This window comes from Anneissia japonica, unplaced genomic scaffold, assembly GCF_011630105.1.
Source record: "Anneissia japonica isolate Jap-2015-1 unplaced genomic scaffold, ASM1163010v1 scaffold287834_len5846547_cov211, whole genome shotgun sequence".
In the NCBI taxonomy this organism is placed as follows: domain Eukaryota; kingdom Metazoa; phylum Echinodermata; class Crinoidea; order Comatulida; family Comatulidae; genus Anneissia; species Anneissia japonica.
In genome coordinates, this window is record NW_022704992.1 from 5,600,267 (window position 1) to 5,618,509 (window position 18,243).

At 35.8% G+C, this 18,243-nt stretch overlaps 1 protein-coding gene across 6 annotated transcripts in view; it reads right to left on the reverse strand.

The window, feature by feature from the left end:
* Positions 1–17,207, reverse strand: part of LOC117104916 (diacylglycerol kinase zeta-like) — a 63,126-nt gene extending 45,919 nt beyond the window's left edge. For 3 of the 6 annotated variants that reach the window (XM_033245847.1, XM_033245844.1, XM_033245841.1), the window contains exons 1-2: positions 16,855–17,207; positions 15,064–15,175 (exon numbers count right to left, since the gene is read on the reverse strand). In XM_033245847.1, the coding sequence (XP_033101738.1) occupies positions 15,064–15,175; positions 16,855–16,933 (191 nt within the window). In that variant the 5' untranslated portion in view covers positions 16,934–17,207. Of the gene's footprint in view, positions 1–4,240; positions 4,453–15,063; positions 15,176–16,854 lie in introns of those variants that run through there. The other 3 variants (XM_033245840.1, XM_033245846.1, XM_033245845.1) reach the window with 3 other exon arrangements.
* Positions 17,208–18,243: the final 1,036 nt, after the last annotated feature.

Below are 18,243 nucleotides of genomic sequence, written 5' to 3' on the forward strand. Positions count from 1 at the left end.
CTTGCTAAAGTACATCCTTCTGTAATGAGGTTACACCATCAAGTTCATATTGCTTGCATACACCATTTTTGCCAAATTTGGAATTAAAATTTCCGAGAACTTGTCAACTACAACTTGGGGGACATCTTTTGGGCAACTGCTAATTGCCCATGTCTACCTATCTGTTTTCATGTACTCAGCTTTCTTCAATTTGTTCATCTCTCTGTTTTGGGAAAGCAGGTATAACCTGCTGTTTCATACATATTATTACATTTAAAATATAATTATCCAACACTTATTGGCTTTCACAGTAGTGGCCTATTTGCGATTGCCTTCACTCTTCAGAGTAAAAAAAACAAGTTCTTGTAATCTCGAAAGCTCCGATGAGGGCAGTATAAAGAGGCAGTAGAGTATATTGGCCCTAAGGGCCGTCCATACAAAAAAGATATTAATCAGCTGAGTGTTTCTATTAATTAATCAGGTGAGTGTTTCTATTAATTAATCAGGTGAGTGTTTCTAAAGCTCCTCATCAGAGCTGAAAATCTATTTAAAGGGTGGTTCCCACTGAATGCCATCAAGCGAATTACGTTTCGAAATGTGACGCGCGTGGCTGATTCAAAGACGCGACTAGCGTTTCTGTTGTGAACATGCATACGAATTTGTAGTCAAACATGCGAATGCCAAATATTCGAACTTCGCCGCAGTGCGCGCAGTGGTCACAAAGGCTTCACCTGCAGCAAATTCATAAGAGTTGATCCAAGACCAACTTTTTCAAATTCGCGAGCGAATTCGCGGCCGATGGACCAATCGCAAGGCTTAGAATAAATTTATGTTAAAGGTCAACAATAAAGTGCCAAACCATTATTAAAACAATGTACTGTACAGAGATGTGCACACGATAACTATAGTTACCAACAGTCTCGCATCGTGAGGGATGGTCCCGCATTTCGTAGTGATTTTGGATGAAACACGCATTTTGCAGAAACATATGCGTGATGATAAATGTGTCACGTATTTATCACAATGGAAAATGTATTTAAAATTAGAAGAAATTTGTTTTATTAACTATACAGTAACTTGAGTCATTAGAGAGCATTCGTTATCTCATTCGAGAATCAATTCACCAACATAATTTCTCTTTCTCGACCAAAACAACCCAGCCAGCCACGCACTTGTCACGTGTAGTCTTGCATGTTCATTGTCACAACCAACTGTTGATCCTACCAGGGCTCCACCCCTGGACCTTGGGAGCCCTAGTGCCTACTTTACCCTTAGGAGGCCTAGCTCGAGGCCTTGAATAAATATGAACTAAAAATAAAACTATGTTTAATATTCACTTTTTTAAAATTCTTTTTGGGAATCTGGAAATGTTAATCCTAGGGATTTTATCGATTTCGTCCCACAGCCCTTTTCCTCAGTCTATTAATACGATAACAAAATTTGTCTCATTATCACTTATAGTTGTCCCAGGTTGTCATTCACCATTTTTAGTTTTCGCGCGTGGTCAGCAGTGGGAACAATCAAGCGAATCATTGGAAGAACGACATTCTTTACCGAAAATCAACTCCTGTGAACTTCGAGCGATTTGCTTCGCTTGCCACGTGATGCTCGACGCTTTATCTTCACAAGTTCAGTGGGAACCGGCCTTAAATTTCATTTAGGTTTTTACTTCTAATTTTTTTAAACTATTTTTATGAATATACAGTACTTGCTATTTTGTGTATCAAACTAATTTGTTTGTTGTGATGAGGACTCCCCTAAAAATCAGCTACACCGAGTGGGACTTCCTTTTGAAACATAATTAAAGAAAGAAGTGACACAAGGGGGAAGCAAACAGCAAAAACTGCTTCCACATCTCTAACAGTTTGCTTTGTGGAAGGGCTGAACTTTAGTTTAATAAATACCTGTACCTTCGAAGCACAAAATGAGCCATCTCACACGTCATCAACCCATGAATCTTTAGATTCCTGGAAAAGGCACTTTCAGACTGTAAAAATCTTTTTTTAAGAAATGTTCCTCAATGAAATTATTGACTTCTTCCACAATGGAGGGTGCATGGTTCCATGATAGGTGGGTCCTGAGCTGCTGCAACATCTGATGGTGCCACCACTAGGACACAGTAGCTCCACGGAAATATGCCCACTAAACTTGGTAGGGAAATAGTGTGTCTGCTCAAACCAGTCATGTACTAACATGGCATTACTTTTATTTATTTGGCTAGTTGGATGGCCGAGTGGTTAAGGCAGAGGTGCCGCAAAATACAGCCATTATATCGGCGCTCGTTCGAATGGCATGCTCGCTTATGGTTCTCGTGGTGAAGTCTTCTCAGATAAGGACTACAGTATAAACTGCAGGCCCAGTGCAGACAATTTGACTTATAAATGCAGTACATCTTTTGATACGGGGTTACCCTGTGTACTGGTCCATACAGCCCCTATTGTGGACAGACAAGAGTAGCTGGTACCAGTTTAATGGCTAGCTCAGACACATAGAGACCGTAAGTGGAGAAGCAAGTTACTCTATAAGCTACTGTAGACCATACCTTGACTGCTTTGACACTGTTTCGGTATAAAGTGCTATATAAATCCAACTACATATACATTAATGCACACAATGAAGCAAATGCAGATGAAGTGTCTTGCCCAAGGACACAAGCAGTGTGACAAGGTGTTATAATTATAATCAGCACTAATAATTCATTTCAAGTTGTTCACCTCCTACAAGGTACCCATTTACACTCTTAGGTGAAGAGAGGCAAATGCAGATAAAGTGTCTTACCCAAGAACACAAGCAGTGTGACAAGCATCGGTCTTGAACTCCCGACCTTCCAATTAAAAGTCCAAATCCTAACATGCTGCGCCACACGCTTCTTTTGAATGTCACATGATTCTGTCTATTCATACGATAGACGATCAGGCACACAGACGATCACACCATGGACAATGGAGGCACTAATGCACTTTACTACTCCCATTAGTCTTCTAAAAATATATTTTACACAGTATGAGTTTCAAACAAATTACCTTACCATACTTTCTCTGAGTAGCATGATTCATGCCAAAAACTTTTAAAAAGCATTTACCTACTTCAGTGCTGAAACTTTGCCACAAATTTTGGTAAATGTGCCAGTGGAATCATGTAAATCCTTCATGAGCCTAGAATCTTAGCGTGTCTCGCTTGCATGGGTCGGATCAAATACTCTCGCAGTGCGTAATCTGGCTGAAATTATTGGAGACCTACTCTTCTTATAAAGTCTAATGGAGCCAGAATCTTTTGGAACATAACAATTCTGACAATGTTCTCATTTTCAATTTCCAAGCAATTAAGAGTAATTTGCTGGCATTCTAACCAACATTATTCAACATCAATGATGTGCCTACTGCAGAAGCCATGTACTTTCCTATATTAAGCATAGCTTAATGTGTCTGTTTATAATATATTGTACTAACTAAAGGTCACATGACTATAGGTTGCTTATTATGTCTATTGTTCTTATGTCCTATATGAACATCCAGTATTGCGCATTCTGTTTGTAAGCTATTATTTTATGTATAGCCTATAGCAGGGGTATAAACATACTATACATGGCTTCATCATTTTAGAATACTGTAGGCTGAATTGGATTTACCTTTACACAAAAGATCTTTATAAATAATTCAATCATAATAATAGATAATAATTTTAAGTAATTCAATCTTTTTTGCATTTTGCATTGCTGGTAAAATCAACCATTAGTATTTTATCTCAAATTAACATAATTTCATTTATGAATTTCAAAAGTATATTTTTGGATCAATTACCAATATTTATCTGGTGCTACTTGGTCTATCCATTATGCAGTTTGATCTACTAGGGCTACATGAAGACATTTGATAATTTAGTTTCAATTTCTGGTACAAATAACAATTTTGCCAGTAGCTTGTATAGTATTCAATTACACCTCCAATGCAAAATATAGTATTAGCATTTTTAGTTCTTATTTTGTTTACCCTGGGAGAGGATGTACCAGCCTTAACTCCTTTAAAAACAATCATTCATTAAAATTGTCCTTGATTTATAGTCACATATTAAAAGTGTTGTAGTACATTTAAGGATAAAAGATGACATCTAGCAATACAGTATGGTTGTCTTGGCTAAACAATAATCAATGTCTCTGACATCACTATTACAATAACAAATGCAAATTGTACGAATGCAAAATTAAGTGTTTGCGCACCAATGTATATTATTGGACTGTAAGCAACAAAAATAAAATTCTTACTGTCTTCTTGTTCGATCCTGAATGCGATATTTCCTGGACTTGCTTGGCAAATACGGAAAAGACATTGCAATTCTAAAGGCTACTACAACAAATTGCTACAGAGGAAACTGACAAATATGTAAAGCTAGGCCGGTGCATGAGTCGGCATCCAATTGCTATCACTGACTGATGAACTAGGCTCCCATCTTGGGCAAAAGCACTATAACCAGTGTGTATTTGTATGTGTGTGTGTACTCTATGTGTTATATGTACATAGCCAAGGCTATGAGCACAATTAATTTGTAATAGCCATGCAAATTGAAGTTGTACACACTCAGAGGTCAGAGTTCCCCTAGCCTCCTTGTCAAGATGATGACATTCAATCTATATCTGCATCTATTTTTTTCATTTTAAAACCTTCCCTCATTATCTTATGCACATAGTAATTACTGGTACTTCTTAAGTAACATGAAAGCATGAACCACAAACAGAATATTGCAATGCTTTCTAAGCAAAGGCAGGTAATTTTTAAAGTGACTAAATTAGTAATCGTTAATGAATATTATTTTTTCTCATCCCAATCTTTGAAATATAAATACCGGTATTCTTGTATGAGATTTCAATTTATTAATTCTTTGCTTACTTTTAATCAGTATCATGGTGTGGCTTTTAAATCTATATAAATAGCACAAACATTAAAATGATCTTCCATATATCCTCCAAAGCTAAAACTGTAAAATCTTGCCAATTTATGAGTTTTATATATTCGGATGCAATTTTTGGATCCTATGTGGTTTTTTTGAGTATCACGTAATCAATGGCATCAAATTTCCATCATTTTCACAACAGAAAACCTAACAGTAAAAAGTAATACCATTAGTTAAACACAAAGCCGTCAGGCGCAGTACTGTAAGTGTCTGGCTTTATAGTATGTGGAGTTGTTAGGGGTCGTTCACAATTATCAACATTTTCATCAGTGTGCAAACAGTACTCTTTTTTTCGGTACACCCTCCCTCTTCTCTGAAATTGTACAACAAAATGTTAATTTTGCAAAACTATTCCCCATTTTTTTGTGAAGCCAACTAAAGCAAATGTACTTGGTTGCTTAAAAATGAATATTATATACATGGTTAACTTATAATTTTACCATTATTTAACATATTGCATGTTTTTTTAATCAACATTTTATGCATAGGTAAAAGTGGAGAAATTTGTCTACCCCCTCCTCTTAGGGTACTGTTTGTACACTTGTGAAAATGTTGATAATTTAACAATTAAATGAGAAAAATTGAGAATGAGAATTTGAACCCTGGGTTTCGAGGGCATGCATTTTTACAACCAAGCAACACTTCCACTCTATAAAAAAAAATCCTCACAGTTTTAAATGGATTTAAAAACTGGCATTCAGGGGCAAATCCAGGATTTCATGCAGGGGGTAATTATACGTAAAAAGAACCCAAAAAATGAAGGGGGTCAGCAAAAATTTGATTTTAAAAGGCTGGAAATGAGGGAGACAATTAATGACTTTTATGTTCTTATTAAGTACTCAAAGTTTTCCCCCTTAGTGATTTTATCTTATCCTTGCAGTCCCAGACCAACATTTTTTTACAGTTCATCAGAGGGGGTTGTCCAAACTTGCAAATAACCTGCATCCAGCACTGGGATTAGAAGGCAAACTTCTTACAGCTCCATTTTATAAAATAACACTAATATTATAAATAAATAAATATGACATAAATTTGAAGGGTAAATCCCACACAACATGTTATTAATACCGTAGGCATTGCAATCCATACTGTTCTTTATTCCGGACTCCACTCACCTGTACAATCAATAGTCTAAAAGTTGTGTAGATTAATATCTTCTAAAAATATAAAATTACTCTTTTTTATACACCCATATTATCAAACAACTTGTGTGTATACTGTACAGTGTACATACTAACGCTCTAATGAAAGTATATGACACAGTGGTAAAGCTCTCTGCCTGCCATCAGAAGGTCACTGGTTCGAGTCCCCGGGGCCTCACTCTTCATTATTTCTATACGGGTAGGTGCAGCATTTAAGGGGGTATTTTTGAGGACTTGGTAGCACAAGTGTGGGAATTTATGGAAGAGTTTCAGCATGTATAGTGTATATTTGCGAGGACTTGGTAGCACAAGTGTGGGAAATACCAGGTAAAATTGGTAGTTAAAGTCCCTGCCCCGTCCCATATCATCAAAGCAGTATAATTTTTCACACGATTTAGCAAAGTTTTTTGCTAAAAACTCTGTGCCAAACCTACAGTAGAGATTGTGAACGGACATAACTACGGTCTTATTCGCCATCGGGAACCAGAACAAGTTTAATTTGTTAGGTTACATGGCCGCAATAGTAGTTCAACCGATATTGGATTTTGGTAAATGGTAGTTCAAGTTCCTAATAATTTTCAGTAGAATAGGTAGCGCAAGTGTCTCATGTCTTGGAGTGGCTGCTACACACTCCCGTAAGGTTGGTATGCAAGTGAACCCCCCGGGTTCGAGTCACAAACTGATAGGTTGTTTTTGTTCAAGCTAAGGCACTTATATCTGCGTCTCTCTCTGTAGTGTGGAGTGGAAGTGGGTACCTGGTAATTTTAAATGCCAATTTGCTAATAAATACTGGCTGCAACATTAAGGATTACTCCCTTGGGAACCTGAGTTAATGTTTCATGTGTTGATCCAGTAACTAAAGGTAATAATGCGAAAATTAATAACAATAATAATCTATATTTTATATAGCACCTAACAACTTTGAGGCACTGAACAACATGAAATTAAAAATAACAAATCATGTTTTTCTTTAAAAATATGACCATTAGGTTTCGAAGTGCTCGAAAACGGAGCAGTGAAAATGATTCTTCTGCCTTTATGCATTTTTATTTGTTAGATTTCCTTGTAGCATCAGGATATTTCATGATTTTTTTTCTTTTTGTTCATGTAAAGTGCATAGAGGCAATTTATTGTATTATGTGCTACATATGATTTACATTATTATTATTATTATTATTTATATATCACTGATACAGTGCTCAAAATAGGAATGAATTGTCCATTGGTTAGACATGCATTCATTACTAGTCGTTGGCATTTTGAATACTTTGATTTTTTTCAGTTTGTAAAAATTAAATGTGACAATATACAGTACTACAACCAAACATAGTTTCTCTGCTCAAAATAGCGTTCATCGTAGTTTACAGTAGCAGTATAAGCAATAAAAACAATATTTCTAGGCCTATATCTTTGGATGATATTCAAACTTCTTCATAATAAAGCAAATCAAAACAAAAAAAAGTTTGTTTTAATAAAAAAAAATATTTTCATATTCCAGTCAAATGCAATGCCTAAGTTATTACTACCAAAAACAACAAATAGGTCTTTAGTTGTTGAAACTGGTACTCATCGGCAGTAAAATGACTAATCACCTGTCATTTTAGGACAGACTTGAACTAGTTTAAACTACATCATATTTATCATTATTACATGTTTTGCTTATTTGGGATCAGTCAGAAAACCAATTATTTGATCCTCTATACTTTTGTTGCATTCTATCCTACTGTTGTCGTGCAACTGAAAGCTCCATTATGCCTTTTTGTACATCAGTTGATAATTGTCAAAGGACAAAGATCAAATTTATCTGATCAGGGGCAGATCCAGAGATGACCGAAAGGGGTGGCCAAAAGTGGGGCCGATCGAGATCACACTATACTCATGCCCCACGAAATATTTGTTTTCTAGACGCCTAAAAATAACCTCTGATGCGTATCGGGCAGTCAATTTTTCTTTTTTCACTTTCCAACCCCTCTAAATCCGCCCATGCTGATCTTTAAGTAATGATGGATTGGTTTGGTATTGGTAAAATTTTTATTTTCTTTTATTTTATTTATTTCACCACTCCCCACCCCCCCAACAGTGTAAATGTCAATAACAGGGAGCATACATTAGTACAGTCCAATGATCAAGGCATACATTCCTATATTGCATAAACAGATATAAATGCAAGATCTTTGGATGTTTATAGTCCAGTTGAACCTCTATTTTATCATTATGAATTCTTGATTTTATATGCCATCTCAACACCATCAAAGAGTTTTAATTAATGATAATTTCTGTATTGTCAATGTCCAATAGTGGGCTTGTTTTGTCAATTTTTGTAGCACATAATCTAATTTTGTTTACATAAAAATTTATATTGTTGCTTGTTACAGTAATTTCAATAAAAGACAACAGTGCTGGATACAATCATAGGATACACACTGCCACACTCCTCATATTGTTTCCAAGAACCGTTTATATCTCCTGAATGGTCACATATTATACAAACACCGAAAGGGGAGGCACTTTAACTTTTGGTTGACATTTATAGTTGCATCAAGGTCCTTTTCATTTTTTTTGCATTTGTTTGGACATAATGAACGACGGACAGCCTTTGCAATACTGCTACTGAGTAGACACACACTCTGTTATAGGTAGCTTTACAATACAGACAGACCAAATTCATGAACACATACATGACATTTCAATCATTTATTTTTTAATGAACTGTTCTTAGACGTTATATTTTTGCTTACTGTTTTTGCATTCAAAGTTAATCATAATTTTGAGATGAGAGGCAAAGAATATTTGCTTATTCACGCAGTGTTGGATAATCATAGGACACACACACGCTGCTGGTCAGCTCATCACCAACACTTGTTTACAGCGTACAAATTGTTATGCTGATAACCAATTAAATCACATTATTTTGATTGCATTTTCTGTAGGAGAGGTCAAATGTGACTCATCTTGTGTGCGTCTGGTTACAGTGCGGTAAAAATGAAGTCTTTGTGATACCGCCATGGTTGACGGTGCACTTCTCATCCAGGGTAGTTTTACAATTCTGGCCAATATCCACATGTAGTTGCCATGGACACATGTTTAATACGCATATACCTTTTAAACATCTGATTACCATATGATATTAATTTGCAATATGGTTGTTTTAATACATTTTCAATGCTCCTTCCATATTATGGCAAAATGTCTAAAATTATTATGAATTTGACATGACTTCAGTTTATCTAATGCAAAATATTTTGTAACAGAGTTATCTTCAAAAGGTAAATGCTGCACTTTATTATCCAAAGCAAATTTGCTATCTTTCAATTGATTATGATATTAGTTTTATATACAGGTATACCCAAAGAGTACAGAATTTCAAGAGGTTCGACTGTCCTTATTTTGCATGCACGCAATGAAACGGTAAAAAAAAGTGCTACCATGAGATAAGGGGCGCCCTATTTATGAACACCTTTTACGTTCTTTTGAAGGATGCCCTCTAGTTTGTGATAGTACTTTTTCTGAGATAGGATTTGCAATCCAACAAGACTCTGAAAGCGGACCTCTTGCAGTTCTACTCTTTGGTATATTGCACGGTGACAATGATTCAATATTCACATCATAATGCCGGGTCATTGAATCAAATAAAAATTAACCCATACTCAACTTCCTTAGTGTATTTCATACAGAGGCATAAATATTGTGACATGGGGTATATGATGGTAGTGTCCCATGGCAACAAATTAGTTCCAAAGTGGGTTCATATACTAAAAATGACCATTAAGTTTTCATTGGAATAGGGATTTAGTTCCACATTCTCATTTTTCACACTCCCAGGCCAACCAGCCTATGCTCATGAATAGGCCGGCCTACATGTGTATAGAACAGGGCACTTGCCCAGGGCGATGAACTCAAACCTATAGACCAAATATATACGTATTCCAAAGAAAATATTTTTAAAAACATTAACAACCAAAACAATAACCTCAGAACAAAGAACCTCCGAGCTAGAAAAGGTGCCACCCATTTACATTCTTGCCCTGGGGGCCAATAGGGTCACGCAGTGAAAGTGCCCATAACAAACATGCATTCTGAGTATACTCGCAGTGCTTATTATAGTAAGTACTACAATTTCACAGATTGTGCATGCTTTTGTTATGTATGTTCTTTGGATCCACTCACTTCAGGATAGAGACAAAAAGTCTTGACAGGGATGCAGACTTCAGCCCCAGAATTGAACCCCTGGTCTTTCAAATGAAAGCCAACTAGTTTACCGCTGTATCACATAAAATAACGATATCACATTATCATGGCACCTATGTAATACAAATGGTACCGGCGCTGAAAGTTAGTTAATAATTATTTCCTGAACAGGTCAAAAATTCTGAATGGAGTTACAGTTACAGAGTCTACGGTACTGTTCAATCTGGGGAAAACCTCAAAAATACAATTTAACTTAATTGCTGATTTAAAATGGTCGAAAATTATTCTGGTAAACAATCCGAAGACTTTTTTCCATGGGGTCCTTCAGGTGGTGAAATGTGCCCATAAATATTTTCACTTGATTCTTACAAATATTTGAAAAAAGTGAGAAAATATAAATCATATTTTAATCTATTTAGTACTATATATTTCATCATAAGATAATATATAATCAACCTCTATTTTTTAAAATTTACCAAACTATTTTGTGGCAACAATCTTTTTGTCATGTTTGTCTCTATCTGATATGAGTACTAAGACTAACCGCAAGTACATACAGTACATTTCTATAATATGAATGTAGTTTTAGCAGAACATGAAGACATTATCACTTACATTGCATATACCCGACAGCTGTCACTGGATAGAACAATCGAAAGAAAAGCTATAATGCTTAGCAACACTACGTCATCCTCCACGCATCTTTCATCATATTCTATTAAGTTCACCACAGGGCCTTAGCAAAATCCTTTTAATAATATTGGGTTATTAATTACAGGATGCGTGCATGTCTTTATATTGCTTTTATACATTATGAATTTTTCAAATGTATTGAAACTATGCTAATGTTATTCGTTTATAAATGTGTGCATTCCAAACATGTGAAGAATTGAGAGAGGAATTACAGATACACTGTAGATGTGCATGTGAGAATGTAAAGAGTGTATATGTGTAGAGAAAGGGAAGATAAGTGTACATGTGTGGCAAAAGGGTAGAGAAATATACAAGGGTTGAGGAAGGGGAAGCAGTGTACATACATAGAAAAAGAGGAGAGGAATGCACATGGGTAGAGAAAAGAGAGGAGGTACATGTGTGGAGAAAGCACAGAGGGATGAGCGCCCCTTTTGCCACTCCCCGGATCTGCCACAGGGGAGTTTTCCTAGTACTTCAGGGTGAATTCCTTTTGCCACTCCCCGGATCTGCCACAGGGAAGTTTTCCTAGTACTTCAGGGTGAATTCCTTTTGCCACTTTTGCCACTCCCCGGATCTGCCACAGGGAAGTTTTCCTAGTACTTCAGGGTGAATTCCTTTTGCCACTCCCCGGATCTGCCACAGGGGAGTTTTCCTAGTACTTCAGGGTGAATTCATTTTGCCACTCCCGGGGTCTGCCACAGGGGAGTTTTTCCTAGTACTTCAGGGTGAATTCCTTTTGCCACTCCCCTGATTCTGCCACAGGGGAGTTTTCCTAGTACTTCAGGGTGAATTCAAAGTGGGGGAGGGGAGGGGGACGGAGGTATTATTTAACCCTATCTGGGAAAAGTCCTACCCTGGGCCCCCCTCTATTTTTAATTCCTAGATCTGCCAATGTACTTCATTCATGCAAATTCAAAACTACCAATTTCAATCCAAATCATTCACAACCTACGAGTTAAGGTCAATAAAGGGCATAGAAAATAAAACAAATAGGGAAGTGTTATACTTTTACATAGTGTTCATAAAGCACTCTGTAACCATGTAGTGTAAACAAATATTATCACTAACACTGAATTTCCTTTCTAGAATATTAATGTTCAAATAACTTCCTGAAGCTTCAAAAAAAAAATATAGTCTTCAATTATACTAATTATTTACTAGTTATTATTCCATGGACATGATTGATGATCAGATTTATATGACAAATCAACTGGGTACAAATTGTAAACAAACAAAATGATGGATGTAGTAGCCTATAATAAAAAGTATAGCTTTTTAAGATTGTGCAGTAAGTTTTACTATTTATTTGACCTAGGGCCTTAGATGCAGGTATAAACACCCAACAGTATACGTTGTTGATTCAAAGAAAACAAAATTAAGGAAATCATGCAACAGATATTTATTCAACAATAAAATCAGAAACAATAGTTTATAGTACTTATACCTATAGTAAGCTTAATAATAATTAAAATAATAACTTACATTGCTGTACTGTAGTTTCTCAGCAGTATGTTGTATGTAACAATCTAAAACACTGATTAGGCCTATGTAGATTAAGTTATGTAAACTAGTCCTGCCAGATTTTATGCAAATTAATTTACTTTCTTAGAAAAGCATTTGCCTTACAATAGGGTTCTATATAATACACATATGGAGACACAAACCTCATACCTATGAGATAGCCAAACATATTCATCAATGATTCTTAAATTAAATATAACATAAAATTAAGCAAGAATCTTAAATATATCAATATTTTGAAAAATCCTTTTTTCCTTGAATTTACTTGGCATGATCATTAGTTTATTGTTTTTATAACCATTATAAAACTTCACATTTTTCACACTATAGTTTGTTGACACTCTACACCCACGCAACGTCACATGACCATAGCTCAAGGGTCGCCGATTGTGTCTATTAATTATCATTTTAATATTTCAGCAGAAGGGTGTTTTTTAATCCATACATACATATCACATTGATTAATATTGCAAATTATGAAAATCTAACCTTTAGTACTAAGAGTGATTATGCCAGCTTTCCTATTTTTATTCTATTGTTGTGGGGATTTTTTTTAGTTAGTTTCTAGGATTATTATGATTGAGTCATGTTTTCGGTTTTTATTACACTACTGCTTGCTTTTATCTCAAACATGGAGTATCTTTTACAGAAGTATAATGAGAGCTATGAACATAGATTGATCATAGAATTTTAAAGGGGTTTTCCCATGTATTTAATTTAAAATTTAAGCATATAATCAGTGAGTGTAAAATGTTGGTAAAGAAAAGATTAATAATGAAAAGTAACATGTTAGCATTAATCAAGATAATGGTTCCGGAATATGAGAAATGTAAATTACAATTATTTCATTTGTGTTTAATACCATGGTATTTTTAATGGTTTTTCAAAATGTGTCAATGTAAAATATTGAAAAAGCTTTGTATGAAATACATTGTATGAAATATTTTAATTGTATTCCATATCAAGAAATATAATAACAATAATAATAATAACAACAGTTTTATTTATTTACAGGAACTCATTTCAGTCTTTTTACAAAGACTAGTCTTTCAAGATGCTATGTCCTTAAACTACTATAAGGTGCGATCGCCAAATTATCCTAGACGGCAAAAACGTGTCTAGGTCAACACCCTATCACAAACGCGTCTGAGAAATCAACCATTCTAATTACAACGCTATATGAATATTCATTTGCTACACGCTTGAATTACGGCTCGCGTCTGGACGACGTTGAATCGTTTGGAGGCTTGTTGATCATTTGAACGATTTTCTATTGTTTACTACTACTGTATACTAACAGCGCGGTGAACTAGCCCACTTGAGTGCGTAGAAATACTGGCGTTTCAAATAAATGTTATTATGCAACTCATATTCTTTCTTATATGAAGATTTGTAAATTACATGATGACAATGTGCTGAAGGTCTAGGGCGCGGTATGCGCTAAGCCAGTTCCATTGTAATTCGCTTTGTTGTTTTTCTTTCTCTCTTTTTTACATTGAACACACGAAATTAGTGTGCGCCGCTGAAACAAAAGTGTATGTTCAGTTGAATGAATAAATTAATTACAGTAATATTGCAAGTTGTCAGTAAAACCTTTACTGGGTAGGCAATGGTTTAGCCTTACATGTTTTTGTGGAATACACAAATCGAAATTCGCAGTGAAATTCGGCATAAAAAAAACCTGTTTCGCATGAAATTCACGGAAATTCAATTAATAAACGTTGTTTTATAAAATGTAAATATAATTTAGCTTAGTATAATGCAAGATTTCATCTATTTGATCATGAAAAACGTTTTTGGAGGCATGGGTCTTAGCATGTGATCCTTTCAACGGCAAGGAGAGCAGTTAATTGCTGTGCTGCATGTTACCACAGATGCACAGGATGGTGATCACACTTCTTAAAACTGATGGTGGCCTGCAACTCCCGCTGCGACTACATCAGAAATAACTAAAAACATCGGATTTTTTGTTCATCGATTTGTAAAACCACTGATATTACGACAGTCTCACCTATGCATGGTACTAGGCCTACTGAAGGACGTCCCAGTACCCAAGCAACTATTTTTTTAGCATCGACCAGGGACTTTCCCTGAGTTTACGTACTTCTGTCAGTTCTTGCACACACAGGCGGCGTACAAAGAGACGTTTGCTAGCAGGTAAACAAGTCCGTACTTGGGTATAGGGCCGCACAGTCAGTCGTATTATAATTCATTTTGGAGTCGTCTGGATGCGTTTTACGGTGCATCCAATCGGCCATAGTTAAAGGGGAAGAGCATAGGCCAAAACGGAATATCGGTGTCCAAACCATGTGCTATTCAAACAGGGTTTTCAGACGCGTTTTGGTAGAACAACAGAAAACACGTCTGGACGCTGATTTGTCGTCTGGAATAATTTGGCGATCGCGCCTAACAAACAAATGATTTACTGATTTTTTCCTGCTTTGGTCCTAAAATAGAATAATATACACAGATTTACTATATATATAAACTCCAACCTTTTGCAACCAAGTTATTTCTATAAAGCTTGTGTGTTTTTGTAAAATCTCAGGGTCTTATGTTTAATTCCTGCCAGTGTTATAGGATTTTTTCTTACCACTTGTCAGGCCTCAAACTTTGGTAGAATATATTGTCTTGTGTGAGGAATGGCCATTGATTATTATATAAGACAGTGATTAATAGTGCTATGCAATCCTTGGCCCATTTGCCTAAAGAATAAAATACGAAACGAAAATAAATAATGAAAATACATACTAGGCCAGAAAGACACCCACTGGTATTCATTGCACGCATTTGTAATGAGGATGATTGGACTTCTTATTATAACAAAAACTATTTGCCCATGTGGTAACAAGAAATTACAGACTGCATCCCCATGTATAATTTATCCAGAGAGATCATGTATAATTTTTTTAATGTGTGTGAAAAAATGTTTTCGGTAGATACAGGTCTAATGTACCACAGAAAATATGAAAGAATTTGAGAATAAACAATACAACAAGCACAAAACAGGGAACATTGTTGTGCATTTACACTGAATAACATTATAACATCATAAATTGAATAAACACATAGGCTAGATCAAATCGATTTATGATCCATCTGAGAGAGGGTAACACAACGCAATAGCTACTCCTATGAGACTCTACATTACCTGGAAATGCTGTCACGCTCATTCATCATTCAACAATTCTTAACCATTATGTAATTGATCATGTACAGTTTTTTTTTTTCATTTTAGCTATGCTATGTTATTCAACCTTGGTATGCTTTTACATAAAGACCAATCAATTTTGGTGGTCTAGTGGTCACAGTACCGGACTAGTTGTCTTGAGGTAATGGGTTTGATTCTACCTGAATCATAAATTATTTTTCACATGCATGGTAAGTATTTAAGGATGTCTTGTGTATTTAGTCCAATAACATGTCAGGTTGGGCAAAATATCATTCCTATTAAGACCAATAATATATTCAGTGGCGGCGCTACGGGGGAGGGCACTTGTCGCCCCTAAAAATTTTCTTCCCCCACCCCCAGTTTTCCCCCAAGAAAGTAGAAAAAATATGTATTTTCTATATATTTGAAAACTATCTACTGTATCTATAAAATTGATTAAATAAGCCTCTAAAGCCCCTAAATTGTCATATTTTCTGAGGCTTCACCCACTGGACCACTTTCAAGACATTTTCAATGACACCCAACCACCCTCATCTTGGGCCACCCTAGCATATTGGCCCCCATCCCCCATAAATTTCACCTTGCCCTGCCCCCAGATTTCAGACACTGGTACCACCACTCTGACCACCACTAAATGTATTTTGTATGAAAATGAATAATTATTAGGCATTGGTAGGGTTAGGGGTAGATAATACAGTTGTCAAAATATATTGCCATTTTCCAATGAAGCAAGTAAACAATAGAAATTATGTTATCTGATTACTGTACTACTATGCAGTATTCTGAGCAGCAATTCTCAAAATAATACGCGAGTAAGTCAACTTCTGAAAAGTAGTTTATCTGATTACATTCTATGCAGTACTCTGAGTGGCTGAGTGAATAATAATTGGGGGAAAGGGATTGGTTGATATGAATATTCCCTGATGCCTCATGGTAACTATTGAATTGCATAAATTGATGGATCTGATATTGTACAGTTAGTTATGGCCCATAACTTGAATCACATTTGCAAGTTAAGACTGTATGTTTGTATACCGGTATATTATTATTACAGAATTCTGAATGATTTTCACAAGAGTTCCTATGTATAAATAATGCATGGACTTGAGTATTGAGCAAGTAAAAATGTGTTGCGATGGTGTCAATTGAAGACTATGAAGAGGTTAAGTCTGAAGACTAGTCAACAGAAAAGAATACAGCAAAGCAACTTACCCATAACTACTGCGTCGTCTCCCAATGTTCCGTGGGGGAAAGCTTGCGGATCTTGCAGCCATTTTTGACAATGCAACATGTGTAGTGCATTAGAGCAAGGTAAAATCAGATAAGACGAGCAATGAGAAAATTAACACCAGTGAAAACACAGTAGCTGGAGTACCGAGTACCTGGCTACTGTACAACTTCAAGCTATCCAAGTACACAGTAAAATGCTGACTTTGTACCCAAACAAATCATATAAATAAAAGCTTGACTAAAGTCCTTTTGTTATTTTATGCATGAGAAATCAAAATCTAGAGACGAGACCTTTTGAAGATCTACAGTGCATACCTAAATACGAGAAGGTCATTGTAAACCCACACATCAAGCTTTGATAGCAAACTGAGCCTATTCTATAATAATAGACTCACATAAACAGCTGCTTAGCACTTCCTTATACTTCCTGCTATGTCCTTCCAACAAAGTCCAAACTACATATATTAACTATCGTATTCTAGACTTTCAATAGACTTTTTTAACATCAAAGTTTCAAAATGGGAGATTAATTAACTTATCATACCATTCAATATTTGAAACTGATGTTGAATAATTTATTTAGAAATTTCCTGTATCATAGGTAACTGTCAATCACAAATACCAAGGTGCTATTTATAACATTGTCTTGTAGTAGCCTGCTGTTTTGCCTAGGGATCAACTAACACAATTTCATAGAAATAATTATGTAGAAGCACTATCATTTGCATGGTATGCCTTTCTGCATTAGTATAAAAATGATATTTGTCCACTGATGCCAGTTGCATCCCAGAGGCAGGCTTTTAGCATCTAGATGTTGAGTCCGACTGTTGAAGAAACTCCTTGTTTAGCTTCTTAGCTTGTCCTGGAGATTGCTTATTTTAATCCATGGGTGACATAATATGGTTTTTCTGTGCTTGTGCAATTGAATAGCACTTGTTTTGTTCAGGAGTTATTTGGTTTTCGGCAGATATGGGCTATATATTTCACATAGTGATTACTATAGGGCGAGTCGATAGACTGAGCAGTTAAGACAGGGGAACAGTGACATTCAGCCATAATATCGGCGCTGGTTCAAACGGCAAGCTCACCTATGGACTCTAAACTGTAGGTCCAGTGTACAAATTTGGCTTGTGTGCACTTTAAAGAATCCAGTACATCCTTCGAAAAGAATAAGGGGGTTACCCCGGTGTACTGGTCCATTTCAGCCGCCTGACCGGCCACAGAAGGAGTGTTTACGTCGCGGCCAATGTCAGGTATTCTACCTGCGAACATCATACACACTAGCTATGTAGTGATTTGAGAAAAAGAAGTGATTACTACAAGAGGTTTATCATTTTGTTACGTTTATTATTAATATCATAACATCATTTT